Source organism: Mustela putorius, unplaced genomic scaffold (genome assembly GCF_011764305.1).
Source record: "Mustela putorius furo isolate JIRA1106 unplaced genomic scaffold, ASM1176430v1.1 tig00000281_pilon_pilon_pilon, whole genome shotgun sequence".
NCBI lineage: Eukaryota > Metazoa > Chordata > Mammalia > Carnivora > Mustelidae > Mustela > Mustela putorius.
The window spans coordinates 24080837-24101453 of record NW_025421343.1 but is presented as its reverse complement, the minus strand read 5'-3'; the positions used below and the strand labels follow the sequence as shown (position 1 = coordinate 24101453).

The window sequence follows — 20617 nt, the reverse complement described above, 5'->3', positions numbered from 1 at the left end:
TCTCTGAAATAGATCTGACCCCTTGTCAGAGTTTATTGGAGGCATTTTTTTATACAAGGTGGCACTTAAAATAAATGTGCCTGTTACAACCGATGGCATCTTATATCCCATGTATTGTGGTCACAAGTTTACTTGGAAGGAGGGATACCTCACCAAGGGACTAAAGCAAGAACAATGATAACTGCCCTCAAAGTTCTCAAAATGCATGTGTCGTGCTTGCTCTCTGCAAACAAACTTCCCACAAAACTATTTCCCATGTGTTGTTATTAAAAAAAGAAAAAAAGAAAAAGCAAGTGTAAATTCAAGATGTAAATAAAGACCTTTATTTTTCAATCCACCTGTGAAGACAAAAGTTACAAATGTCTAAAATTAGCAATTATTCACAGCTCTAAAACAAGCTGGTGGTAAGATTACTATTTACCTTTAAGGTTCTGAAACAAGCCAATGTTTTCTAACCAGTGTCTTAAAACCAAAATAAATTTAATGAAAATCAGGCAGATGACTTAATTTGATATATAGTATTACAGCACTCTCTCTCTTTTTTTTTTTTTTCACTTGGCATTTGTGTTGTTGTTTTAATAATTTGCATCTGAAGGAAAATTCTAGGATCATTAATTGCTAGTAGATTCCATCTGTTGATAAGATATAATTACATAGAAGATGACTTGCACACACCCTATTCTTTGAAATCATGAAATGGCTTTTTAAAAAACAAACTCTAAGATCTTCTAATTGCTTTTGGCTGATCCACTAAACCATAAATAATGTATTCATACCTTGCTTTTCCATTGAGGTCCTCAGAATTTGGAGGATTAAGGAGAATATTTGGTGCCTCTTACTTTTTGCATTTTAAACTATTAATCCCAATAGTGACTAGCATCTTGATTCAGGTCATGCTCTTAAGAACAGAACATCATAAAAGAAAAAAATCAAAAGCCTCAAAAAAACTTCAAGGATGATTCCCCAAATTAAAACTGTATATGCTGGAATCCCAGAGACCTCTACCTTCCAGTCGAGTGCAATCACGGCGGGGATATGATGTTAGTGTCATCCCATTTTCTAAAAGCCACATTTAAAGAGTAGAAGGGAACAGGTGAAATTAATTTTAGTGACATTTTATTTAACTCTACAAATCCAAATAGTCTCATTTCAACATGGTATCAGTAGGCAAAATTATTGAAATATTTTATATTCATGGTTCTCATACCAAGTCTTTGAAATTTGCTATGTACTTGGCACTTACAGCACATCTCAGTTTTGACTTTAGCTACATTTCAAGTGTGTTCAACTGCCAGACTGGCTGGTGGCCACCACACTGGGCAGCACAGTTCTACACAGTTTCTACAAAACATTGACAAAGACCCCAGCATGCCTTGCATCCCTCCTTTCTTTCTTCAGTAAAGATCTAGCTCCTTGGGACACGTGGCTGGCTCGGTCAGTGGAGCATGTGACTCTTGATCTTGGGGTTGTGACTGTGAGCCCCACACTGGGTATAGAGATTACTTAAAAATAAAATCTTAAAAAAAAAAAATCTACTTCTTCTGGCTGAGACCCTCCCTTAGGCTCCTACCTTTCATATGCTATAGTCTCTCCTATTCCTCTCTATACAATAGCAATCAGAATATTAGCACTTAATGAGCATGTACAATGTGTGCCAAGAATGGATACCAGGAGCTTTCCACACATTACCTCATTGCTTCCTCACAAGAGCCTCGCAAGATAGTAAACAGTACCCTCATTAGAGAGATGATAAGGGATCACAAAGTCAGTCAGTGACACAGGAGAAACCTGACCCAGTCAATGGGAGTGCAAAGCCCATGTCTACAGTGGGAGGCACTGTACCATTCTGCCCACATTCAGCCAAGACTGATGGCAATACCATCCTTGTCACCAATACAGTGAGAGAGGAACAGAAGAACTCAGTCAACAGGGGCTGGGAAACTCAGCAGATCAATTTTTTAAGAACTGGAGTCTATCCCCTCAAAGCTCTATTTAGGCAAGTGGACACTGATGAAGCTCAAGGGATGACCATATTCAGGCGCAGGGAAGAGCTGAAAGGCAAACGTCTTATCAAAGGGACTGGGCAGGAACAGAGACAGAGAATCATCGGGCAGAGAAGCTGACTGAGATATCCGTAGAGCTTATTCCAGGGCGAACTGTGAAGGCAAGCTAGTTATCGTTAGGGCAATCATCTTCAGAAGCTGACAGTCTAGCTTGTTTCTCTGAGGGAGCCAATACAGAAACACAAAAGCAAGACAACTACTTATTTTGAATGAGAAGATATATGAACTTAAAGAATGGTTTAAAATTATTTTTAAAAATAGGGGCGCCTGGGCAGCTCAGTTGTTAAGTGTCTGCCTTCGGCTCAGGTCATGATCCCAGTGTGCTGGGATCGAGCCCCGCATCAGGCTCCCTGCTTGACGGGAAGTCTGCTTCTCCCTCTCCCTACCCCCCTGCTTGTGTTCCCTCTCTCGTGTCTCTGTCAAATAAATAAATAAAATATTTTTTAAAATAAAATTATTTTAAAAATAAAGTAAAGGACAAGAATGGTTGAGAATGAGATCTCTCTCTGAGTTCCTCTCACAAAGCCCCCTGGAAGAAGAGTGGAATAGAGGGGAAGACAGGTGAGTGGGATTCGAGAAGCTCGGAGTAACTTAACCTCGGAGTCTCAGTCACCCAATTGTTAAGTAGGGATTTGATGAAGCAAAATTCCAAGGCTTCTTCACACCCAAGATCCTGAAAACGCAGGGGTGACTGGGTTCAAAGGTACATTAGTGCCATCTAGTGGCAAAGTAGAGTACCCCGATGATACAAACCAGAAAGGCAGCAGGTTTGAGGGGCATAAGCCATTCAATTAGGAGCCTTAGAAATCAGTTCAAAAGAGGAAGAGAGGAGGGGCGCCTGGGTGGCTCAGTGGGTTGGGCCACTGTCTTCAGCTCAGGTCATGATCTCAGGGTCCTGGGATTGAGTCCTGAATTGGGCTCTCTGCTCAGCAGGGAACCTGCTTCTCCCCCCCCCCCTCTCTGCCTGCCTCTCTGCTTACTTGTGATCTCTCTCTCTGTCAAATAAATAAATAAATAATAAAATCCTTAAAAAAAAAAAAAAAAAAAAAGAGGCAGAGAGGAAAACAAGGCATAGAAAGGAAGTAATTTGCTTCAAGCCACACAAAGGTTCCTGGTTCCTGGTGTGCAACAGGTGTGACGAAGACAGAAATCACAATATGTATTAACCTCAATAATTAAAATAGAAATTAAGCCATTTTTTTTTTTTTTAAAGAAACTAAATAGTTTGCCACTCTGAAGGCTAACATACACTAAGCACCACTAGGCAATGGGCTTGGATTATTTTTACAATTAAAAAGTTAATTTTTTTACAAGAGTCTTAAAGCACATCTACAATAGGTACCATTTGCTTGTATATTACAATTTTCTTTCTTAAATGATGAGTCTATTACTCAAATTTCCTTCCTCCTCAAGATTTCTGCAGAACGAATGGTCAGCAGCCTCACACTTTTGCTAGTTTTCCTCACTGGACTGACCGAATTGTTCAGCTGTCACGTGTAACGGTCAACACGTTAGAAGCAATCCTCAAGGCCGCGCTGCACTCCCCATCGCCTCCTCTCACGTCCCTGACTCATTCCCATGACCCCGAATGCAGATAAGTGGTTGAATGTGGTTTCCTTAAACAGGAAATGACCCAAGACAAATCCAAGAGCGATACCAATGTTCTTGGGTGACAGCTTTTCCTGAAGTGATGCCTGGGGCTCATATTCTTCTCAAATTCTTTTATAACCAAATTTCTCATATACTGAATAGGCAGTTCTCCTTCCTAAGGAAACACACGTCCTCAGCTTTGAGCTTCTCTTTCTCTCTAAAGGAAAAGCGTCCTCTATTGCAGTGTCTTGTTTAAACTATGGAACCAAATAAACTTTGCACAGACTTTTTTTCTTTTTACTAGACAGGCTATTCCTTGTTCAGTGCCCTGCTCTTACTCCTCCCCTCGATTTGGTTACCACCGGTATTTGCCCACTCATTCCAGAGAATTCGCAACGTGAGGTAGTTCAAGCATTCACGTGTCATCTGAACATGAGACTCTCCTGCTGGGTGTATCTCCCTTTTTCTAGGCTACAGATAATGGGGCAACGCTGATTTCCTTCCACTGCTATTACCGCACGGCAACAAGGAGGCGAGAGAGAAAGTCCATGATGTACCATCCATGCCTGAGAACTATGGGCCTGGAAATATCTAGACACTGCACATACATAGGCTCGAATGTCCCCTGTGGCACACGGAGACAGGTATTATAATCTCCACTTTACAAGTAAGGAAACTGAAGCTCAGAAAGATGAGGTGGCCGACCTACAGTCCGTTCTTTGTGGCCACCAGAATTCAGAATTAGGTTCGGGCGCCAAGGCTCCCGGCCTCCCTGCTGCCCTGGGAGTCACAGCTACCACCCAGATGTTCACCGCAGCGCTCGTGTTTCCTGGCAGTTACGCAAGTGAGACTTTAAGAGGTTCATTTTTTATTGCTTACCAATATGAAAAAGGAAGAACAAAAAGGAAAGAATCTCTTTTTTCTCTACATATTACTCACATATGTTCATTCTGTCTTCTCCATTGGAATGTAAGCTTCAATTCCTCGACTCGTTCCACCAGAGCTAATACCAGTTCACAAAAGGAACTCTTTTAACCCCATTTCCAATAAAAACATTTTCTTTCAAAAACTTTTGATAATGTCAAAAATGGACCGCTACAGATCAAGGACGAACAAAATTCCAAAGATAATTATCAATGCTGCCAGAGTCTTGTGTCACATATGGAGCCTTCTGTATAGCATGGGCTGGAAGGGCTGCCTCAGACCCTCTAAAGTTCCACAGCCTTGCAGAGACACTCAAGGCTATGTGCTGGATCATTCCAAAACAACCAAGTTAGAACCTCTCTTTGCTCCTGATGAAAACCCCAGTGGTTCTTCATGAAAGGAAGAAAATAATTCAAATGACAGTTTTGTGTTCAAACCTTTCCATAACTTCTTTTTTAAAGACTTTATTTATTTATTTAACTTTAGGTTTTATTTATTTTTAAGATTTTTATTTATTTCTTAAATTAGAGAGAGAGAGAGCCAGCTCATGAATGGGGAAGGGGCAGAGGGGGAGAATCTCAAGCAGACTGTGCTGAGCGTAGGGCCCAATGAGGGGCTTGATCTCACGACCCTGACACCGTGACCTGAGTGAAAACCAAGAGTTGGACACTTAAATTACTGAGCCACGTAGGTGCCCCTCGTAACTTCTAACCAGACCTCAACCAAATTCACCATTACTTCCTAACATAAGACAATGTCCTCTACAGACAAGAGGAAAGAGCTTAAGAGTCGGCGCTCTGGAACCACAAAGTCCAGGTTCAAATCCTAGCTCCACCCGTCATAAGCTGTGGGAACTGGTGCAAATTACTTAACCTTCTGTTTCCTTATGTGTTAAATGAGAGTAAAAATAGTAAGTACCTCAAGGATTGTAGTGAGGATTAAAAACACATGCAAATGCTTAGACTAGTACCTGGCACCTAGTAAACACCCAGTATTTAGCTGCTATCATCATCATCATCACCATTACAACTGAATAAAAAATAAACAGTGAAAACCAATAGTTGTCAAGAAATCTTTGTTGGCTCCACGGCCAGTTTTTGCATCTGCTAGTCTCCTTTCCTGAAACATGTTTTTCCAACTTTGCCTCCCATCCAAATCCCAACCATTCTTCCCAGTTCAGAACATCTGCAGCGGGGCACCTGGGTGGCTTGGTCGTTAAGGGAATGCCTTCAGCTCAGGTCATGATCCCAGGGTCCTGGGAACAAGCCCCACATCGGGCTCCTTGCTCTGTAGGAGGCCTGCTTCTCCCTCCCCCACTCCCCCTGCTTGTGTTCCCTCTCTTGCTGTGTCTCTCTCTGCCAAATAACTAAAACCTTAAAAAAAAAAAAAAAAAGAAAAGAACATCTGCATGAGGCCTTCACATCCCCATTCATACTGCCATCACTAGGCGTCCAAAGCATGAAGCATGCTGTCTATTTACTCTACTCCCTGGTCACATACAAAGTTATTTCTGCCTCCTCTCCTCATTTAGCCCATAGAAACCACAGGAGGGCAAGAGGCCATGTCTTAACACAGTTCTTCCGTAGCCTCCTCAATCTCTCAAAATGGTTTACTCTTACATTCCAGCTTTGACTACAGAAGACGGTTCATAGAAATTGCTATGATAATAGTAATGCTCTCATATTCCTTCCAGGGTCATTAGAAACATTATTCCTTTTCTAGGGCCAATACCTTCATCTCTTCTGCTCATTTCACTCTTCCTTAGAATGATCTTCCCTAGTTACCCTTCCCTGTCTATATAACTTTCACTCTCTCCACCCGCTGGATTCACTTTCTCCTTTATCCACTGCCCTCAACCATGTAAAGGTCTCCAGTATCCTGCAAAGATTTACCTGCTTCGTCTGCCCTTGTACATGACATTTTGACTCTTATCTCTTCGACATGCTCCCAGTATGAACAGTCTACCCATGCTATATCCTTCTCCTCACGTGCCACCCACTCTAAACCTTCTGAAGCTGGCTCTGAAGGTCATTAGTGAGCTCCAATCCAATGACCTCTTCTTGGCCCTCTCTGGACTTCATCACTACAATGTGACATTACTCACTAACACTTTTTCCTTTAGTTCCCATGAATCCCTAGTCCTCTGACCAAGAGGGGTATATTTTGTTCAAATGGTGTATTTTGTTTGAATCTTTTTTCACTGGTGCTATTTCTTCTACCTTCCTCCAACTGCTGCTCAAAGATCAGGATTTTGCTCAGTGTTCTCTTCCAAGATTTTGTGTAAAGAATTTATTCACGGGGCACCTGGGTGGCTCAGCGGATTAAGCCGCTGCCTTTGGCTCAGGTCATGATCTCGGGGTCCTGGGATCGAGTCCCGCTTCGGGCTCTCTGCTCAGCAGGAGCCTGCTTCCCTCTCTCTCTCTCTCTCTGCCTGCCTCTCTACCTACTTGTGATCTCTCTCTGTCAAATAAATAAATAAAATCTTAAAAAAAAAAAAAAGAATTTATTCACTTGCATGGCTTTATCTTACTTCCACAAAAAAAAAGCCCCAAATCTGCAAGCTCAATTCTGGCCTTCCTACTGGGCTCAGTCTCTTATGTCCAATGAACGATCAGCCATCTCTGCTTAGATGCAGCAACATGCCTTCATAGTCAATATCCAAAATCACATCACCTCCTGTAAAAGATATTTTTCCTTCTTCTGAAATCTCTATATTTTATCAACAGGGACATCTTCCTTTTTCATCAAACAAGTGAGAAAACTGGCGTCCTCTCGTATTCCAGCTCTCCCTCTATCCTGCCAGTCCAAACGATTAAGTCCCAGGAGACTTCCCCTTGTAAGGAGGCTTCAACCTGTTCTATCTGCCCACTCATCCGTAACATTCATTCTTTTTTTTTTTTTTTTTTTTTAAAGATTTTATTTATTTATTTGACAGAGAGAAATTACAAGTACACTGAGAGGCAGGCAGAGAGAGAGAGAAGGAAGCAGGCTCCCTGCTGAGCAGAGAGCCCGATGCGGGACTCGATCCCAGGACCCTGAGATCATGACCTGAGCCGAAGGCAGCGGCTTAACCCACTGAGCCACCCAGGCGCCCCGTAACATTCATTCTTTATTTAAACTTCCTATAATCCTATTTTTGTCCTATCACTCTTTTATTCAAAACCACAACAGACTTCCACATCTACAGGGTTAGATAATCCTGAAGAGGGGCATGTAGGTCCCTTCACAGTCTAGTTCTAGCCATATCACTCCCTGGTGGAGACTCTCCACTCTCCACTGACAGACAGGATGACACAGCTGAATTCATTCCCACATCCGTGTCTGTATGTGGTAGGTTCTCGATAATGCTAAGTTAGGCAACCATGTAATATACTGTCCAAACTGCAACATTTTTGAAAATGAAACAGAGCATTAGAAAATAATTAAAGTTACATATCTTTAAAAAGGCTTTATTTATTGACCAACAAATTGCTGAGCAACAAAATTGGTTTTATTGTATCAGGGGAATTTTGAGAAGGTTCTATTCAAAATGAAAAATAAAAATATCTTAAGGCAAAAATATTTAAATGCTGATTACCTGAAATTTAGATATAACAAAAGGAACTTAATCAAGCTATACATTTGCACATTTCTGTAATATATTACATAATTAAAATCACTGAAATTTTGTTAGTAGATATTCATAAACTTTAATCATTTTCTTAATCATATCTAATCTAGTATCGTTATCACTGTTGTTTTTCTGGTTAATTCCTGTTTTTGATACGATCTTAGCACTTAGAATTTTCTCATAAAAGTACCTCTCTACTCCAACATTTTTCATTGTTAATTGTCATTATTTATTATTATAAATAATTATATAATATATATTATATAATTATTAACATATTATAATAAATTATAAATAAATGTATTGTTATTAATACATTTAATATTACTAAAACTTTTGACTCACTCTTGTCTGTAGATCATAATAATTTTAGTTGAGAAAATATTCTTTCTAAATATAGTGAGGAAAAGTTAAAAATAGAACTACTATATGACCCAGCAAATTCCACTTTGGGGTATCTATCTGAGGGAACTGAAATCAGGACTTAGAGAGGTATCTGCCCCCTCACCTTCACTGCACTATTATTCATAATAGCCAAGGCATGTAAACAATCTAATTGCCTGCGAATGGATGGATGGATAAAGAAAACGTGGACACACAAACCTGCACGCGCACATACGCAGAATGTTATCCAGCCATAAAGAAGAAGGAAATCCTGCCTTTTGTGCCAACGTGGATGCACTCTGAGGACATTATGCTACATGAAGTAAGTCAGACAGAGAAGGACAAATGACTCTATGTTCTCACTTGTATGTGGAATCTAAAACAACTGAACTCTTTAGCTGAAGAAACTGATGGCTGCCAGGAGCTGAGAGGGTAGGGGAGATGGGGAGATGCTGGTCGAAGGGGACAGGCTTTCAGTTATAAGTTGAGTAAATTCCGGAGTTCTAACATTTTAGCATGGTGATTATAGTTAGCAATACTGTATCATATGCTTGAAAGTTTCCAAGAGAATAGATTTTAAATATTATCAACACACACAGACATACATACACACAGGTAATTATGTAAGGTGACAGAGGTATTTAACTAATGCTACAGTGATAAGCATTTTGCAATATATACAAGTATCAATCACATTGTATACCTTCAATTTACATCGTGTAATATGCCAATTATATTTCAATAAAGCTGGAAAAAATTTTAATGCACTGAAATAACTAGTAAACTCAGAGAACCTGCTGCTAAGAGGCTATTCATAATACTGATCTTATTAATACTGAAACTTTTAAGTATTTTTCTTAGGAATTATCTTTTGGCCTCTGTTTAAAGGGCTTTGTTCAATTTTTTTTTTTTTTTAAGTAGGACCCTGAGATCAAGACCTAAGATCTTGGGGCACCTGGGTGACTCAGTGGGTTAAAGCCTTTGCCTTCAGCTCAGGTCATGATCCCAGGGTCTTGGGATCAAGCCCCACATTGGGCTCTCTGCTCAGTGGGGAGCCTGCTTCCTCCTCTCTCTCTGCCTGCCTCTCTGCCTACTTGTGATCTCTGTCTGTCAAATAAATAAAATCTTAAAAAAAAGACCTAAGATCTTGAACTAATATCAACAGTCAGATACCTAACCCAACTGAGCCACCTAGGCACCCTGAACAAATATTTTTAATAAGACAAAATTCATCAAATAAGTTGTCTCTATTTGTGATTCTTTGTTAAGTTTCACCAGATCTAGAGACTGCTAAGTTATAGGCCTAATTCTAATATAGAATATAAATTTATTGAATTAAAATCAAAACCTCAATAAAAGTTTCCTGCAGGGGCACCTGGGTGGCTCAGTTGGCTGCGTCCAACTCTTCTGATTTTTGGCTCAGGTCAGGATCTCAGGATTGTGGGATTAAGTCCGGCATCCAACTCAGTGCTGGGCATGGAGTCTGCTTGAGATTCTCTCTCTCTCCCTCCCCTCTACCCCTCTCCACTCCTTCTCCTAAAAAAAACAAAAAAGTTTCCTACAAATTATTATTGATATTTTAAATACAATGGTATTATGATTACTTTTTTTTAAAAAAAGATTATTTATTTATTTGAGAGAGAGTGCATGAGCAGAGGGGAACAGCAGTGTAAGAGGGAGAAGCAGGCTCCCCACTGATCAGGGAGCCTGGTGGGGTTTAGTCCCAGGACCCCGAGATCATGACCTCAGCTGAAGGCAGATGCTTAACCAACTGAGCCACCCAGGAACCTCATTATGGTTATTTTCTAAAGTTATTTCTTCAGAGATACATACTCAAACATTTAAAAAGTATATGCTTTGAGGGGCACCTGGGTGGCTCAGTCCTTAAGCGGCTGCCTTTGGCTCATGTCATGATCCCAGGGTCCTCGAATCGAGCCCCGCATGGGGCTCCCTGCTAAGCGGCAAGCCTGCTTCTCCCTCTCCCACTCTCCCTCCTTCTGTTGCCCCTCTCACTGTGTCTCTGCTAAATAAATAAATAAAATATTTTTAAAAAAATTAAATGCTTTGATATACTGATTTGTTTCAAAATAATATGGGGTAGATTTAGGGAAATATTGATGAAATAAAATCAGCCATAAGTAAATAATTGTTGAAGCCTGTTTATGCATATGGGAAGGGGGCTCACTATAGTAGTCTCTCTGCTATTTTATACTTTATATAGTTGAAATTTGCTTAATAAAAGGTTACAAAGAAAAGATTCCTCCTAAGTGGATGTTATAAACTGAATTAAACTCCCAAAATTCAAAATGTTGATACTCAACCCCCAGTGTGACTATGCTTGGAAATAGGACCTTTAAGGAAATAATTAAAATTAAATGACGTCATAGAAGTGGGGCCCTAATCTGGTTAAGACTTTTGGTGTCCTCATAAGAAGAGAACTACAAGCACACAGAGGAAAAAGCCTTGTTATCCAAAAGCCAGGAAGAGAGACCTCACTAGAAGTCAACCCTGAAGGCACCCTGATCTTGGACTGTTATCTTCCAGAACTGTGAGAAAATAAGTTTGTCATTTCAAACCACCTAATCTGTAGTATTTTGTTATGGCAGCCCTAGCAGACTGATACAGAAAGATATGCAAAATTGTAACTTTACATTTTGAAATTAAACCCTGAGCTCCCACTATTCTTTTTTATGGAAAATTTCAATGTCTTCCTGTTTGAAAGTGTTGCCTTTAATAATTGCAATTTGTAAAAATAAATAAATAAATTACAATTTGCTTACAACTGTTTTTAAAAAAGCTGAAGTTTTTGGAACTTCATTAATTGACTACATAAAGATTTCCAATTGATTATGAAAACAATACAGCCAAAATGCAAAAAACTCTTTTTCTTAAAAGTTCATATCATTGTAGGACACCTGTAAAATAATTCTTCAAAAACTCAAACATTTTTAAAGTCCACTTGATGCGAAGAAACAGAAAAGTATATACTGCCACACTATAGAAATTTTAATTCAACATCAGATGTGTCACAAGAATCTTATAATTTCCAAACTGTGTACATGAAAATATTTGTAAATGACAACAGCCAGTTTTTATATCCATTAGTAGAAGCCGGTTTGGACCACATCATGTCTACCACTACAGCCAAATCCAAGTATATTCATGTTCCACAGGTTTTCTTAATTCAGAAAGAACATTCTTTTTACCATGTTGCTTTGCTTCACCAAAATTTATAACCTTATTATCGCCACTAAAAAAGTAGTACTTTAATCTGTTACATTAACTTGTGAACTGAATTTACAACAGCATTCAGAATAATGTCAGATGTTTCACCTTTAAGAGAATGAATTTCCAAGAATTTTACTTTGAATCCACTAACTGGATGGAAGAAATTAAAGCATTATGTGAACGGAATTAATGACTTTTCTTTTTGAAGCGTATGCTGTCACTGATAGTAAACTAATGAATTCAACTGGTACTGAACTAGTTCTACGAAACGAGCTAGCACATTAACACCTAAGATCTCAACTTTTCATAGACGTACATTTGTGCTCATTTTTCATCTGCTCTGGATAAAAAGTCAAGCCTCACAGAAGGACATGAAAATGCATCTCCTATAGCCACATATTAACTCATCAACTTTGGACTCATCAACTTTTAAAAAAAAAAAAAGTACTAACTTTAGACGTAAATGTTAATGTTTCTTCAATAGACTTAGGTCTTATGGTTTTCACGTTGTCAGTGATGCCACCATAGCCCCTGAGGTGGAGGAGGGTACATGACAACTACATTTTGTGCAGGCTCATTAGCTCTCTTGGCAAATGAGAACTGAGTTCCTACTGTCCTCCAAAAACACACTTTTTTGGTTTGTTTGGTTTTTGAAGGTGAATGCTGCCAAAGGGTTTATTATAAACTATATAAAAAGTTACCAAGCCACATAATACAAAAATAATGGTATATTGAGGCCATATGATAAGTGATCAAACCACGGCAGCAAGAGAATTCAGACTGTTCCCCATGCACTTTATTTATGGCAGGCCTGCTCTGCTCTGCTCCCCATACGTCTAGCCTCTGATTCCCCACACTTCCCACTAATCCTGCCAACTGGTAGCCAGGCAACGTCATGCTTCATGGGGGCCGCGGCTTGGCACATATGTCTGATGTATACCAGGGAGCTTACGAAGACATTGGCTCCAGTATTTCTCCGACCACCACCCAAACCCGAAGAAGGTGTCGGTTCTCAGCACCTGTGAGCAAGCAAAGTAGGTTGTACCAGCAAGCACCCCGCACACAGTCCTTAAAAGGGTAATGTCAGCAAGCCATGTCGGGAAAGGGTAGGAAAGAAACAGACAGGCTGTTACTAGTCATTGTTCAGATCTTAGCAAGGCCTCAAATATAATTAATACTAGATGAGATTATGGCAGAAGATGGAAGTACAAAGTAGATGTCTGTGAAAATCCACTCCAGCGGCTTTTTGTGCAACAATTATTACTTCATTTAGAAATGAAAAATCTTGAGACAAACGCTAAACAAGATCAGTTACTAGGATAACAAGCATAAAGTGGCCATTTATGTTTAACGAACACTCAAACCCATGGCTTTCTTCATGCTCTCCTCCCTGGGAAGTCAGGTCCCCTTCTGAACATCAACCTACCTTCCACCATTTGGGGCACACTTGAGCTAACTCCTGCCCCATGGCCAGCTGGGCCTTCCCTGACCCCATCAGTCCTTGGCGACCCCCCGCCTCCTCTCCACTCCAGCTGTTCTGCCTACATGTGTCTCTGGATGTAGTCACTACAGTAATATCATATGACCTTACAGAGGTGGGTGACCAGCTCAGTGAGGAGGAGAGTTCAGGAAAATAAATGGGGGGTAGAGGGTACATGTACTGGGGAGGGGCTGACAAGAGAAAAGGAATACAGTGTTGGTACTGAGAAAAAATAATAAGCTGTATTTTCCTTTTTCAGAGCTACACATACTGGTTTGATATCTGAGCAATTTCCTTGCTTTCACTTCTTACTTAAGAGTAGGGGATATTGGGGGGGGTGCCTAGGTGGCTCAGTGGGTTAAGCCTCTATCTTTAGCTCAGGTCATGATCTTGAGGTCCTGGGATTGAGCCCCGCATTGGGCTCTCTGCTCAGCGGAGAGCCTGCTTCCCCCTCTCTCTCTGCCTGCCTCTTCCTACTTGTGATCTCTCTCTCTCTCTGTGTCAAATAAATAAATAAAATCTTTAAAAAAAGAAAAAAGAGTAGGGGACAATGGGAATAATAAGGAGACACAAAGATTTCTGTTTTAATCCTGGTCCTGCGACTCAGATCATGCGTGAGGGGGTTGGTTATCACTTCCTCCCACTTTCTTTGGCTTCCAACAGCCCACACACTCAAGTCCGAGGATGAATCTCAGTCGTTCCAGAAGTCGCTTGGGAAAATGAAACACGTAGGTATGAGTGAACAATGGTCGGCAATCTCAAAGCACAACTGGAAATGGTACACACGTCTTCTGGTTCTCTAACAAATGTACCGAAGATAGAGCATTTGGTTTTGCAGACCCTCCCTGATAGAAAACCAAACACTCCTATTTTTATACCAATGTGGTTTCAGAAAATCACCGCAATGCACAAAAGCCATTCAAGCATCACTGTCATTTTGCCTCAAGTTTGTTATTAAACCTGTTTGGAAATGGCTGAAAGAAGAGAATATATTTCTTTAAATTCCTTCTTCTCTTTAATGCCGTTCTATTTTCCTTCTGTCCCAGGACTTAATGGAGATAACAGCATATAGGAGCGTTCCTTCTCCAGAGATAGTTCAAACTTGGATCCCAGGTTCTAAAGTCTATGGAGTCCAAGTTTGCATCCTGTAGTAGTTCTGTACAACTGGAGCCTCACACACCTGCATACTTCGGCATGGCTCACAGCCTGCCTCAATTGGATCCATATGACAAACTACAAAATATCCTCGCATAACATCTGTTTGTGTTGTGACGCTGCTTTGAGCAACTGTCATTTCTTTGTCTTGCTAAGTAATTAATTCAAAATTATATAATGAGACCATCAAGCCCTGTCAAGTCCTCCCTCGCAGATTCCCTCATACCCATCCTGTTTTCCTCTTGCCCCTGCCACACTGATAACCATCGCGCTAGGGTAGGGCTGGCCTCCCAAACCTGTCCACATCCAGTTATCTTTCACGGCCTCAGTGTTGCCAGGACAATAAGCCTAATTTACCTCCATGCAAACCACATTCCTTCATTCAAAATAAAGCCAAACACATATCAGCCCTTCAGTGGCTCCCAATCTGCCAAATAAAAAGCCAAAGAACTTAGCCTCATTTAAGACCTTTTATAATCTGGCTCCAATCCAGATTTCCCACTGGAACTCCATATTCCCTTTTACTCTCCAAAACTAGCCTATTCACTAACTCCTCTGTTCCCCCCAACACACACACACACACACACACACACACACACACACACACACACCCTTATCTTCCTATTTCCAGGGTTTTGCTCATACTGTCCACCTACCTGGATGCCCTCAACCACTGCCCTCCTCTTGACCTATTCAAGTACTGCCCTCCAAAGCCAAATGCAACATCCTATCTTCACTATCTACCATCCTATCTCTACTACCTCTTTGATCTCTACGTAACTAGGGCTTTACAAGTAACTCACTTGCTATTTCTTTGATGCCTTGTACTCTTGGCTAGTTTTGCTCATGTTTGCTTCACTAGACTGTACTAGAGGGTATAAATGAGCCTCTCTGGTGATCTGCTGCTACTGTTTCATCCTCTGACTCGCAACTATGTGCACAGCAGACAATTAGTATCTACATTTGATTGACGAACTGGTTAAAGATATTATGCATTTGCTCACTCAACAAATAATTACTGAATCCTATACGTGCTAGGCACTGTTACAGGCACCAGGAAAATATAAACGAGCCATACAAATTAAAAACTTCTGCCTTCATAGGATTTACATTCTCAGGAAGGAGAAATAGAGTTTTGTTTTTTTTCAAAGTAAGCTGTTAAAATGTTAGAAAGTGCTAAGTGCTCTAGAGAAAAATCAGGAAAAGAAGGAGTATAAGGCAGGGTGGAAAGTGGGCTGTGATTTTACATAGAATGACCGTGGAAGGCCCCTATGAACAAGTAACATTTGAGCAACAACTTGAATGAGACAATAGAGTGAGATATGCAGATATCTGGAAGAAAGTTCTGGACAAGGGAGAGCAAGTGCTAAAACCCTGACGCAGGAACTCACCTAGAATATTCAGGGAAGAACAAAGAGGCTAATGTGAGGTAAAGGGAGGTGGGTGGTGCATAAGAGGAGTTCAGCTGGAAGAAGCCTGCCAGCCTTTCAGGGAGTTGGGCTGATATCACTGGGGAATGGAGCAGAGGAATGACAAATCTGACTTACATTTGAAAGGATCCACTTCGATGGTCATTGAGAATAGGCAGATGGGAATAGGACAGAGGCAGAAAGACCAGTCAGGGTAATTTAGGATGGGGATGACCTTGGGAACAAAAGTCTTGAGGAGGGGTAGAACAGCATCTCAGACACCAGATGTTAAGTTGGAGGGACACATGGGGAGACTAAGGGGTCTAGAGTTCAGGAGAGAAAATGGGGCTGAAACCCACGTTGGGGAGTTATCAGTGTACAGACAGTATCCAACTATGGGAGCAGATGAAATCCAGGGAGTGACTGTAGACAGAGATAAAGTCCAAGCACTAAACATAATAACCTATCAAGACTGAGAAGGAGGAGCCTGTGAGGCAGGAGAAAAACAAGGAAACCGTGAATGCGTCTGTTGGGAAGAGACTGTGTGCTTGAGAGAATAATCCATGTTTGTGAGGAACATGGCATTGACTTGACTTAGATTACAGAGGCTAAGGGAGGGAGTTTATTTTCTCACTCCTTAGGGCAGCCGTGGTTGGGCAAATTTTAGGCAGGGGTGCTAAGATAAACAAGGATAGGCTACAATTTTCCTAAAAGTAAAAATAAAATTTTGACAACACAATATTGAGTTCTGTTTTCTACTCTCCCCCCAAAAATGAAAAAAGCCTAGTGATAATCAAATGAGAACAGGGTTTGTCAATCTTGGCACTACCGACATTTGAGCATTTGAGGCCGGATAATTCCTTATCTTGGGGGGCTCTCCTGTGCATTATGGGATGTGTAGCAGCAGCCCTGGACTCCAACCACTAGATGGCAGTAGTAGACTCCTTCACCTCCCTGTCAGAAAATGCCAAATGCCCCTGCAGGGCCAAATCCGCCCCACCTGACAACCGCCAAGTTAGACCAAGAGGTCCATGAAAGCCAAATCTCAGTATACTTGAAACATCCTAACTGCTGAATGCATCTGTTAATTTCTGCTGATCATCTAATTCTGCTGATAATCTCTTCCCCAGACTTCTTAACAACCGGCTGATTTCGGAGGTTCTCACTGTATTCATTACCCAGAGTGAAGAAAGCAAGCAAGTAGCTCAAAAATGTACTTCTAATTTTTTTCAATATAAAAGATATGCCCCCAAATCTACCCAGTTCAAAAATGATCATCTCTGCCCACACTTGTTCATAGCAGCACACCTATTCATAAGAGCCAAGAGGCAGAAGCAACCCAGTGGTCCACCGAAAGCAGATAAACTAAAGGTGGTATATCCATGACAGTGGAAATTCTGACACACGCTACAACATCAGCATTATGCTGGAGAATTTGCACAACGATGGGAATGCACTTCATGCTGTGGGACGGTACACTGAGACATGGTGAAGATGATAAATTTTGTTATTCTTTCTACAACAATTTCCCCTCCCAAAAAAAAAAAAAAAAAAAAAAAAAAAAAAAGCACACAGGCTCTGCGGTCAGACTGTCTTAAGTTCAAATACTGACAAAATGCTCAACAAGGTATCCGAGTCATAGTAAGCTCCTCAGTAAACAGGAGGAACTGATTACAAAGTAGTATTTTCACCAGAATTCTACCAAGTCAGTGTGCATGTCTGTCCGGACCCACGGTTGACAGTAATGTGTGCATTTGATTGGTGAAATTGGAAAACAGTTATAAAGAAAGCATGGTTTAAAAAAACGATCATTTCTGACAATAAAATCATTTTACCAACTGAATATCATTAAGCATGAAGTAAGGTTAATTTCTTCCCCCTCAAAATTAGGCCCTCTCCTGTGGATCTGTCTTGTCACTTATTTTAAAGATCCAGACTCTTTTTGTACTATTTTTTTCAAACCTCAAAAAATTTTTTTAAACATTTAAAAATGTGTATATATATAGACTTTATCTTAAAAGATCAATAATCCATTCTAGATGTTACCTTGTTTCTAGGAGTTTTGCTTCCATTATTGATTTCCACAGTCCCCTGCCCAGTCCTACAGGGACTATAATTCAGACTCCCATCCATTTCATCCTAACATATCTGCTGGAAACAGAACCTAACTACCATAGCTGCATGTGTATTAAGGACAGTGAAAGGAAAGAAATAACAAAATAAAACAGGTAAGTCAATAACAGAAACACAACAGAAAGCATCTAAAAGAAGACCAATGTTTTCGCTGATGAGCATGAAACAGTGATCGGCAGAGGCTCCCTTCTCAGCCTGCAAAGCGAAGCTCACTAGGTAGGAGGGCAGGAAACAGGTACTCGTTCAGTTAGAAACCAAAGCAAAGAAAAACCTAAGTGCCCAGAGCAGATGGGGCTTTCCTAACGGTCTCACCTGCATGGGGTTGATCTTCACCGAACGCTCAAAGCACTCCACACATTCTCTGAACTCTTTGTTCCGCAGATGAAGGAGGCCTTTGGAGCGCTGGGCCCGAGCGCTACGGTGGCGGGACAGCTCCCAGGCCCGGTCGTAGCAAGACTGGTCTCGAAGGACATCTCCGAGCAAGCAGTATAAACTCGGCGTTTCTTTCTTCTCCAGCTCTTGCCTAAGGATTTCTTCTGCCTAGAAATAATGAAGAAATAACTGAACTGCTTAGAGTGACAAATGGCTATTTATTTTTTAAAGCACATTATACATCTTTATCCCACAGGATCCAAATGTTTCTTTTCAAAGTTTGAGATGACCCACTTATTTCCTGCATCTGAGACAGAGGCAGAATAAGAGAAAACAACTATGGTACAGGTGAAAGAGAGGAACAAGAAGAGGCGAATGCTGCTTTACTGGCATCTGGAATTCTCCAGAATCCTCCAGAAAGAAAGGCACCAAGGAGAGGTGAGAGCAGCCTCTTGAGTTCACCTCTACCCAACAGCAATGAAAAATAGGTTTTTCCTTTTTTATGTTATTTATTTATTGTTTGTTTTGTTTTTCCTTTCTTAAAATGGCATGCTCAGGGAGGCTGGGATTGCTGAAACATTTATAAAAGAAGGAGGTGCGTACAACTTCATAGTCCCTGCTTTTTCTCAAAGATAAAAACTGCCATCATAAGGGGCTCCAGACAGTCCACTCACTTTAGGAATTAAAGACCATCCTCAGTACATGGCACAGGCTTGGGTATGACTCGCAGAGGTCCACCTCATCAGCTGAACTAATTCTGGACTTGTTACCCCTACTACTCCACTCCCCGCCGGCCCTTTACCCCTTGTTTCTGATCAGTTTCAACAGCATGCTAGCAGCTCTGCTTTCCATCCTCACACACAAACACCTTCCCATAAACAGCAGTGGAGTCACCAAAGATGCCAAGACAGCCAGGAAGCCATTCTATTGTAGTTAACATGATACTTTAGGATTCGTGATTTACGTAGCTGGCAATCTTAAAGTTAATATAGTTGATTCACTTTAGGCTGCACACCGCTAGAATTCTTAAGCAGTCCAATTTTTGCAAAGTCTTTTTAAAAGATGGTTGCATATTGCACTGTACGTTAACTAAAATTTAAATAAAGTTTTTAAAAAGGTGGTTGTGCTTCTCAAAGGATCTTTGAGATGCTAGCTCCTCTGCACTTCTGCAGGAGTTACGGGTTATGTAGGCTTTTTAGGCCTAGTCTGAAAAGGGAACCAGATTTTATTTAACAGTTTCCAAGGAAAAAGAGTTCTAAATCCCAAATAGCCAAAATACACATGACATTTTCAAATAACATTCCTGTAGTTCCTCTATAACAGATGACACAATAGTTATTACTGTATTTAACCATAACTCTGTAAGGTCATCTAAGTGTCCAACACATGTATATCTACATATACGTCTACAGTATCCAACCGAATTACATGTACCAGACTGCAGCCACGGCAGGATTTTTGCTGACATGATCTTACAGTGTAGTTGAAGGCATTTCTCCTGGTGATATGGCATTGAAACCTGATATCCACACCCTCCCAGAAATTCTGAAGGCTATCCCTGCAGAAAACAAATATTTGTGACTAGCTATCTGATCTAGTTGGATTTGAAGATATGAGGAGCCAGCGATCATTAGGGGGTGTAACACTGGTAGTCCATGATTCCAGCGACAAAAGAATTTCTTAAATTATCACCTGGGGAACTCAGAATAAAGCACCAACCTAATGTAAGGCTTCTGTGAATTATGTGATAGGACCCTGAGGCTACCAGATTGTGAGGTGAGCTGGCCGCTTCTAAGTTCACTGAACAGCTCAACAAAAGAAACAATGTTCAGTATTTTAAATCCTCAAGGTCAGAAAACCAAGGAATGTCTATGATTCCTAAAGGAACTTCTTTTCCCTTGTACCTGCCAACTTAGGACAGTCAAAACTCTGATGTAGACATTGCTCCTGCATGACTGCTGACTGATACAATACAGGACAAAGTCAGTTTCACTAGATCTGTGTGCAAGTTAAGGCATTTGGTTGGGTTAATCAATTGTTTTAGCCATTCATTTTTCTCCCTCTACTGCCTTAGCTATAAAAGGCATTTGGTTATTTTTCGGTGATTGCTCTGGTGCTAATCATGCACGTCTTCAATTTGTCAAAGTTCATTTAGAGTTAACATTGTATCACCTCACCTTTTTCATGTCACAAGTGGCCCAGTCAAGCCCTTCCTAAATTTCTGTTCCACAGAAACAATGAAAGAGAAGTGATTCCTGTTGTTTTCAGC

The 20617-nt window shown here is 40.7% G+C and overlaps 1 protein-coding gene across 1 annotated transcript in view; it reads right to left on the bottom strand.

Moving 5' to 3' along the window:
• The window catches only part of TTC27 (tetratricopeptide repeat domain 27), a 171024-nt gene that overhangs the window by 37200 nt on the left and 113207 nt on the right, over positions 1-20617 (bottom strand). Inside the window, exon 13 of the mRNA XM_045079240.1 lies at positions 18289-18516. Coding sequence (XP_044935175.1) covers positions 18289-18516 — 228 coding nt within the window. The remainder of the gene's footprint in view (positions 1-18288; positions 18517-20617) is intronic.